This window comes from Octopus sinensis, linkage group LG20 (assembly GCF_006345805.1).
Source record: "Octopus sinensis linkage group LG20, ASM634580v1, whole genome shotgun sequence".
NCBI classification, from domain to species: domain Eukaryota; kingdom Metazoa; phylum Mollusca; class Cephalopoda; order Octopoda; family Octopodidae; genus Octopus; species Octopus sinensis.
The window spans coordinates 15,966,869-15,976,868 of NC_043016.1; the positions used below are offsets into that span (position 1 = coordinate 15,966,869).

The 10,000-nt window shown below is 37.0% G+C and overlaps 1 protein-coding gene and 1 pseudogene across 1 annotated transcript in view; one reads left to right on the forward strand and one right to left on the reverse strand.

Moving 5' to 3' along the window:
* The window catches only part of LOC115222688 (serine/threonine-protein phosphatase 4 regulatory subunit 4-like), a 108,356-nt gene that overhangs the window by 20,139 nt on the left and 78,217 nt on the right, over positions 1-10,000 (reverse strand). Inside the window, exons 16-19 of the mRNA XM_036511516.1 lie at positions 9,051-9,156; positions 6,033-6,322; positions 2,387-2,428; positions 1,020-1,106 (exon numbers count right to left, since the gene is read on the reverse strand). Of these exons, the coding sequence (XP_036367409.1) occupies positions 1,020-1,106; positions 2,387-2,428; positions 6,033-6,322; positions 9,051-9,156 (525 nt within the window). The remainder of the gene's footprint in view (positions 1-1,019; positions 1,107-2,386; positions 2,429-6,032; positions 6,323-9,050; positions 9,157-10,000) is intronic.
* LOC115222703 lies at positions 96-214 on the forward strand (annotated as a pseudogene).

Sequence of the window (10,000 nt, forward strand, 5' to 3'; positions counted from 1 at the left end):
ACTTGGCACTTTTTACCAAATTGTCAACCTTCAAACTACATGTCCACATCAATGCATTCTTCTCTCTGGCACACTTCATCTAATTTCTCATACATGCTTTCGGCCATATCACATTGAAAGCATTGGTTCTCGTCTAATCACCAAAGTTAAGCAACATCAAGCCTAGTTAGTACTTAGATGGGTGACCGCTTGGGAAACCTAGGTGCTGTAAACGTCACACTAAGTGCAGGAGTGGCTGTGTGGTAAGTAGCTTGCTTACCAACCACATGGTTCAGGTTCAGTCCCACTGCGTGGCACCTTGGGAAAGTGTCTTCTACTATAGCCTTGGACCCAACCAAAGCCTTGTGAGTGGATTTGGTAGATGGAAACTGAAAGAATCCCATTGTATACATGTATATAAAAATGTGTGTATTGTCCCCACCAACATCGCTTGACAACCGATGTTGGTGTGTTTATGTCCCTGTAACTTAGTGGTTCGGCAAAAGAGGCTGATAGAATAAGTACTAGGCTTACAAAGAATAAGTCCTGGGGTCGATTTGCTTGACTAAAGGCAGTGCTCCAGCATGGCCGCAGTCAAATGACTGAAACAATTAAAAGAGTAAAGAGCATTTTCTCTTTCCTTCAGCTTATTTCTTCTCTGTCATTCCTATACATCAACATTAAGTCTCCAGCAGAGCCTGTTACTTTTTTCTTTCCACTCTTCATATATTATCCAAATTCAATATCCATATTACGATACATTCACACCACTGCACTTCATATACAAGTACCAACCTATTCTTCATTCAAAACCAGAATTTCTTTCTTGCCAAAGAAAAGATTAAATAATAACTCCCTCAACATTTTACATCCAACTATCACTTTATGCTTTAATAAAATCTTTGCTGCATACTGCTTCTTAGATTACCTCAGTAACAGATGCCAACAACTACTTCTAAGGGTCACTCTGACTATTTGAAAGACTTCATTTCCCAAATTCTTTCACAGGTAGCTACCTGAAACACCAAAAAACAACTTACATTTAGCAAACTTATTTCTTCAGCCTCTCGATGCAAATCTATCAAATCTTCGGCTGTCTGTAATTTCTCCTGAGTTTTTGATCCAAGCTGAAGATTTCAACAAAAACATGAAATGTTTAATGTTATTGGAATATAATATTGTCAGAAAGAGAATGATATAAACAAGTAATTCTTCAGATAGTGGTCAATTAAAGATACTCTCCATATTTGGTAGTCTGTGTCTATGTGAATAATGGTGGTGAATAAATGCCAGAATTATGATAATATGATTAACCCATGCTAGCATGGAAAGTGGACGTTAAACGATGATGATGATTATTTCAGAAGTTCAAACAACTGAACCAGCAACTCATTCAATTATAATGCAAGTGGCTGAATACTCCATAATTGTGTGTGCCTTAAATGTGTTTCTTAGACCAAAATCAGTATGACAAGTGTGTTTGACAAAGATGGTCTTTGAACTTCATCCATCCATCAACTGACAGAATTTGGGTTAATCCCTGGCTATGGCAGAAGACACTTGCCCAACATACCATGGATCCAGGACAACAGGATTAACAACAATCAACTTTATAACCATTTGATCATGAATGTAATTTAATATTAAACTTTTATTACTATATTTCTGTTGAAATAAACTACTTTTATTTCAATTAATTTTGTGGCATGTAAAAAGCACCAGTCGAGCGTGACTGATGCCAGTGCTACCTAACTGGTATGTAAGAAGCACCATCTGAATGTGGTCTCCTGACTGGCTCCCGTGGAGATGACATGTAAAATGCACCCATTACACTCTCAGAGTGTTTGGCATTAGGAAGGGCATCCAGCTGTAGGAACCTTGCCAAATCAGACTGGAGCCTGGTGAAGCCTCATGGTTTGCCAGTTCCCAGTCAAATCATCGAACCCATGCCAGCATGGAGAGCAGATGTTAAACAGCGACGATGACAATGATGAATTGTTTTAATTAAGATTGCTTTAAAACAAGAAGCTTGTATAGAAGAATTAGGGAGAGTCTCATGTAGGATGATGTCACTCAGGTTAAATACATACATGCGGAAAACGGACGTTAAACGATGATGATGATAATATACAAATTAAATTTGGGTCATCAATTCGCTTAAAATTGGGAAAATAATATGCAATGATTATTCCTGGCAATAACATGTACCAATTCTATGAAGACATCCTTTTAACTGACTAAAAATTATTCATTTTACAATAATTCATTAAAATATGAAGACACTGAAAGTTAATACAAGTATTTCAATCAATTGCTAGAATATTGTTAGGCCAAACAATTTGATTTAACAAATCAAATACTGACTCATTAGCAACCAACAGCTAAGATAATATTGAGGTACACTTACCAAATGAACAGGCACAACAATTTGTTCTAGATCCCAGAGTGCCTAAATTTAATAAAGAATATTTTTAGAAATCAGTGGAAAAGAAATTGAGACAAAATAGCAAGTAGGAGTAGGGAGATAAACCGGGAGCAGGACAAAATGAAGAGCAGAGTAGAAAGATAAACCAAGGTTAATGCATGGGGAAAGAAAGAGAATTTTGTGGTTTAAGGAGGGGGGGGGATGGCCACTGTAACGTGAGGGTGTGAATAACAATACTAATGGATAAGAATAGAGGACAAGTGCAACGATGGTTCTGGATAGCAAGAGAGAAAAGTAATATCAGAATGTGGGGTAAGAACTGCAGGGGATATGAGTGAGGTGGGGATGGTAACATGAAGTAGGGATTGATTGGGTCCCTCATTTATATATATACACTCACAAAAAGATATGAATTATATATAGATGTGTGTGTGTGTGTATACATATATATATATATACACATATATATAACATATACCCACGCAGTGCCACAGAAGTCAGTTTTCATCATCATGATGATGGGTAGGTTTTCACAAGGACCCCGTTTTGCCAGATATCCTGGTCCTTTGTCATTTCCTCTGTGAGGCCTAAGATCCGAAAGTCAGCCTCCATCATTCCATTCCGTATCTTCTTTATTCACAAGCTGCTTCTGCCATACTTAGTGTTTCAGCACTTCATTATACAAGTGTGCATGAGGACATGCATCATGCACGTGCAGCAGTGCAGTCCTCGTTCTTGCACAAAGCATCTGATCACTCTCATGCTCAGTCTTTCTCTCAGCACATTTTTACTATTATGTCTGTGCACATCCAGCAGGGCATCATAGTTTCCTTTCTTTCCAGACAGCCCATGTCCTCTGCATTGGAGACCGAAGACTCACTGCCATGTAGCATTACAATTCTAACACAAGCATCTGATAGTCTGTGGGGAAAGACCTACCTTTGTTGACCGCAGACCAGCAGTGGTAGTGGCTCCCTCAATGTCACCAACCTTTTCTTAATCTGGCCACTGTGCTTTCACAGCAGTCACCTCTCTTGCTAATTACATCTCCTAAGTAACAAAAGCTCTGCACTACTTCCACTGAGCAGTCTGGACATTTAAGAGACTCAATTTCTGGTGTGCTTGTACAAGCTGTTCCTATATGTCTCCCACATTTTCAGATGGTCTGCTAGTGGTTCCTTTCTTGTGTGTCCAAAGCTTACATTGAGTACAGTTTATACCTAGCCCTTTTCTGCATATCAAGCAAGGCAATTTCATTAAAGGCACCAGGGTCCTGTCTTTTTAACTATTTACTAAAATCTTGTCTTTTCCAGGTTACCTTTAAGGTTCCTCATGCCTGGAATTTCTTCTCCAATTCCTCTACAGATTTAGTTATGAGGACTAGACTGGTATATAAGAGTTCCTATGGACATCCAGTCTTAAACTCCTATGGGACTATGATGAATAGGAAGGGACAAAGAACTGAGCCTTGATTCACTCCAACCCTCAAAAGCCATTCATCAATGCCCAATTTCCTTAATGACCACCAGATTACTGTACATGGTACCCAATCAAATGTCTTCTCCAGGTCAACAAAGGCTAGAAATAATAGTTTACTTTTGGTCAAGTATTTCTCCTGTAGTTTCCTCACTAGGAATATTGCCATTCATGGTACCTCTTCCAGACACAAAAACCAAACTTAATCTCATCTAGATCTATCCTGTCACAAATCAGCTGTGAAATGATTCTTTTTATAATCTTCATAACCTGATCCAGTTTTTAAAATTCCTCTATAACTGCTTGTCTCTATGATGTCTCCTTTGCCTTTGTAGCAGTTTACAACGATACTGCTACACCAGTTACTGGTTATGACTCCCTCTTGTAAGACTTATTTTACTATCCAGGTGGTAATCCTGTACCTGCCCTCACCAAATATTTTCGGCATCTCAGCAATTATCCCAGATGGTCCTGCAGCCTTCTTTCTCTTCATGTCCTTGACTGCCTCATCCACTATACTGCTGTCAGCTTAAATTTGCTGGTGCCCCTATAGGATCTACATGAGATAGGGCCTTTTTACCCCATGTGTTTTTCATACTCAACCTGTCATAACAGCACTTCCATGCCACTCTCTTGTATGCCTTTATCATTCCAAGCACACTCCTCACCAATTACGTCTCAGTTCCCTCTCACACACTACCTTGCAATCCTGAACACCTCTGATGCTCACTTTGCAGGACAAGCACAAATCACTTTCTCTCTGCTTCAAGTCGTGAAGACCTGTTGAGGCAAATGAGAATCAGAATCGAAATCGATCAATGGAAATTGCAGCTGAGATACCATGCCGGTGGCACGTAAGAGAACCATCCGAATGTGGCCGTTGCCAGCGCCGCCCCGACTGGCCTCGTGCCGGTGGCACGTAAAAAGCACCATCCATTCGTGGCCGTTGCCAGCCTCGCCTGGCACATAAAAAGCACCATCCAATCGTGGCCGTTTGCCAGCCTCGTTTGGGACCTGTGCCGGTGGCACATAAAAAGCACCTACTACACTCATGGAGTGGTTGGCGTTAGGAAGGGCATCCAGCTGTAGAAACACTGCCAGGTCAAACTGGGCCTGATGCAGCCTTCTGGCTTCCCAGACCCCAGTCAAACCGTCCAACCCATGCTAGCATGGAAAGCAGACGCTAAACGATGATGATGATATCTGTCGTTTAGCTACATGCCTATGCATCCTATTATTCCCACTTCCTTCCAAATTTTCCACATTTGTTTCTTATGTTTTTGTAGCTGTATCAACGGAGTATTGTTCCACCACCACATTACTTCCATTCTGGTTGGGACTTTGCTCCAGCCACATGTCTGATCAGTGGCCCTGAGCATGTTACTTTGTAAAAATTCCCAATTTCCATCTACGTTACATGTGTCTAAGTCTATCTTGTTGCAGCCATATGCATCAGTATTTTTCTGAATCTCCTTCCAATTGCAGGCCTTTAGTTTTCTATATTTTCCTTCTCCATGTTGTCGTTCATTGCCATGTCTTCCTGGCCCTAACTCTGAAGTCACTGATCAATAATCTGTGTTGTGCGGAGCATTCTTCACAAGGAAAGATTTTGGCATTTACAATAGATGTTCTGAAAGAGCTAATGTTTTGAGGTCCCTTTAGTCGGTCTCACTGAGCACTCCAGTGCTGCTTCTTTGATAAAAACACACACTATAAAGTAGTCGGCTATAGGAAGGGTATCTGGTAGTAGAAATAAATTGAAGTACCCATCTACTAAGAGCAGTGGCCTCCAATAACAAATGACAGATTGTGATGACCCAAGTTAGCCTGGAAAGTAGATGGAAAATGATCAACTTGAGGTTATGGTAGAAACATTTGTATAAAGATGCTGTGCAACAGGATTGAACCCCAAAACAAGAGACTGCTAGACATGCTTTTTAATGATCCAGCCATGCTTGTGCTCAGACAAGAAGTCTTTGACTTACAATGGATTGGGCATAGCTGGAAAACTTCTGATTAATAAATCTACTCCCTTAGAACTGAATTGGGGTTAAACAGAAAGAATAATATTAAATTTTAGTAAATAATCTGAAAATTTTGTGAAAATTAAAGCTAAAGCCATTTTAATGAATTGTATACAAATAGATCTTACCTGGTTGGCAAAACTGAGTACATCGGGGTCTTTGTCAGATCTGAGTATTTTGCTGACAACATTACAGAGATCAGATAAGCGGGCATCATCTTCGGGTAAATTTAGTGTTTGTTTCATGCACGGAATGAATCTACAGAGTTTTAAGCGAATATTTGGAACTGGATCACAATATAGACTAAGGGCATTATCAAAGAGCTTCTCTTTGAAAAATGACTTCGAATATATATCTAAACTGATGCTGCAAACATCAAGAAAAAGACTTCGAAAATAGCAGTTACCCACGGACAATTCTGTAAAGAAACAAAATGTTACATTTTAGAAATATGTTCCTGAAATTACCTGTCAAATAATAACTAGCGTAGTAACCGAGGGAGCTAAATCGAATTAGTTTTGACTTATTTCCTTTGTGGAACCGATCAAGAAGACGACATATATCGATCAATAGATGTAAACATTTATGTGTACATATGTTTATTTTTAATTTATAATTTTGCTTTCTCAGACTGGAGAAAAAAATTGAAAAACCACTGTTATACATTAAAACTGAACACATCCATTCATTGATCCAAATCTTCATGTTTCTTGATTAATCCCACAAGGGAAATAAATCAGAACTAATTCGATTTACCTCCCTTGGTTAATCGTCTAAACAACATTAAAATAGTATTGTTTTTAACAACTTACATTTATTGCAAATACACAAGTGTCTGATTTGCTTTAATTACTTTAATAGCTATTTTTTATTTATTTAAAAAGTTGGTTTTAATTTTATGAATGTCAGAAAAAATGTTTTGCAGTATCTGTTCTGGCTCTTTAAATTTTGAGTTAAAATCCTGCTTTTTTGTTTCCAGAGACGAGAAGATAAAATACCAATCTAAGAACTGGTGTTGATAGTATTGACTAACGCTGCCTTCTAACAGTCATTGGCTCTGTGCCTCAATAAAGAAGCATTATCTCTCTCTATAAATATCATGAGATAAGGTAAAACTATAATTATTGTATGCATGCAATATCGCCTTTTGCTACACAGTATTCCCGTCATATGATGGCTAACTCAGTAGCTAGTGGGTGTGTGGAGAGAGAGAGAGAGAGAATCTACACACATATGAACAGAAGCTCTAGTTTTGAAACAGCTGAAGCAAACACAAGAAGTCATGCTAAGTTGATCAAATTATGTCACATAAATCCAGTCAACAATAAAAATTCCTGCCCATCCAGCTGTGAGATGCCAAAACTTATTGCTATAAATACTGGTAACACTGATAAGCTGACGTGTTGTCCCATTCGCTGACACTAATAGAAAACACTTTCTTTTTCTGGGATATTCTAGAAATGCTTCTGCCACAGCCAATAATCCAATTTAACCGTTTCGTCATCAATCTGGCTGAAACCACCTCTGGCTCTGAGTACAAATGTGTTTTCATAAGTTTTGAATCAAAATCTTCCACCAAACCTTAGTCACAATTTATGTTCCTAATACCAACTTAGTGATAACTAAGTTATTTTGCTAAATTCTTTGTTATATTTAAAGTAAGTGAAATAAACACAGAGCATCTCAAAACAAATACAGTAATGAGAGGGTTAAAAGAATTATTTCTAATATGGACACAAAACTCAAATTATTTATAGGTATGGGTATAATTAATGAAATTGATCCCAGTACTTATTTGATACATCTCAATGTAAAGTACTGCAACAAATAGAAGCTATTTTGTCCCATGTTCTAACAAGTCTGTTCTTAATCTGCTCTCTTTAATAATAATTCTAATTTTGGTACAAGGTCAGCTATTTCGAGGCGAGGGGTAAGTTGCTTGCATCAACCTCAGTGTTCAGCTGGTATTTATTTCACCGACACCAATAATTACTTAGCCACTCCACAAATTAGCTTGCCCATTCACTAATTAGTTTCTCAGATCCCTAATTAGCCTATTACTTTGCTAATTATGATTTCTTACATAAAGTTAAGAATATCTTTTCAGGTCTCTCTCTGCTTTCCATCTTCTTGAAAAGGTTGATAAAGTACCAGTTGTTGTTTAGTTCCAAAACAACCTTGAATAAACAAACCTGTGATCAAAGCACCCTACTGTTGTTATCGGGTACAGTGTACCTTGGACTACATTATTTTATACGGTTTTCTCCTCAGATCCATCACCAACACAGTTTTATTATCATGAGCCTTGATTACATTTTTGTCCATGTTTGATTTCATCATTGCTAACTTGAATGTTGTCACCGTTGGAGTGGATTTCTTTTTATACAAAGAACATCAACATCAATGATTACTTGTCACAGAATAGTGAAAGAATTTAAACATTAAAATGTTTTATGAAGTAAAACATGTTTAGTATAATAAAAACTGTCATACTTTACATTACTAACCATAAATATACATACATTTAGAACATTAGATGTACATAAAACTATATACTCTACCATATACGTTTACAATATGAAAAAGACAAAAATAAATATCAATTTGACCTTTTATTCATTATTCCCATCTCATAAATCTCCTTACATATTCCTAAAGAAATCCAGCAAAATCACCTTTAGTAATCATAGTCAGCCCAAAGTCAATATATTGATACTAAGACTATTATGAAGATAATAAAGTGTAACTTAAATGACAATTAGCTGTTGTTTCTAGTATGTCAAGCAACTACCTAACTCTTTTCTCACAAATAAGCTTCATTCAAGTCACAAAATCTCAGTTAAGTCATTACAACGGCCCCTCGCCACATCATCCCAACAAAGTGTCAATATACAAGTAAGACATCACAAGGGCTCTGGATCAAATCTAAATACTTCAAAGAGTTATGTCCCGAGTTCAAATCCTACCAGTGTCCAATAAACCTTTCAACTCTCAGGGGTGAATAATAGTTTTTATTGAGATCAGTTTGGTCTTCTAGAACATAGTGCCATAAAATACAGTGTTGGGCCTTAATTACAAATTATCATCATTAATATTAACAACAACAACAAAAACAGCAACTGCTAACTTGTAATATTTTAATTTACCTTCTGTTAACTTGTTAATAAGTTGTTCTCTATATTCAGCCTTTTTTAGAGTACGCAGGAGTGTCAAAAATGTGCGTGCCACTGCTAATTTTACAGGTAATGCCCTCTATAAATAAAAAATAAAAAAAAAAATTAAGAGACAATTATTTTAATTAAAACAAATTTTTTAAAATTATTTTTTGATGAAATGATTATCATCATCATCATCATTTAATGTCTGCCTTCCATGTTGGTTGATTTCTCTAGTCATGCTTTATATTGTATAGAGAAAGGGGGAGAAAGTGTGTGTGTGTGAGAGAGAGAGAGAGAACACAAGAGGTGCAGGATGAGTGTTCTGTAACTTTCTGAGAAACAGATTTTTTTAACGACGGGTTTTTGAAAGAGCACATAGCAATTAGGTCGATAAAATTTGAAAAATAATCACATATATATATATTGCAAGCATGGAAGTGAGAAATTTGCTTTATTTAATTTTAATTTAAGGAAATGAATATTTTTCTTATGAAAATTAGAATTCATTTCATCATATCTTGAATAAGTATCAAGAAAGTTGAAAAAAGTTACAATTATTGCATTTATACTGTGATTCCTGATATTAGCCATGGTGACAAATATATAATTCTGAAGTTCTCTGTCATATGATGGATAACACCCAAGTGTTATGAATATAATAGTAATGTGTATGAATGACAGGGCCGAAATGAATGAAGAGGTAAAATGAAGGAATCAGGTGTAGTGTGCCAGAGAAAAGACTGCATTGGTAATTATCATAGACGCGTAAAGAATTGCTGGGATATCAAAGAGGAAAACCAAAGAAAGTCATTTGCAGAAATGGTGACAGCTGCATTTGGGATCTCATGAAGAATATGGCAAGGGACTGTAAAAAGTGCCAAAGAAGCTGTGCCTAATCTATGTAAGTGCGGAAAATAGGCATAAAATAGTGGTGGTGA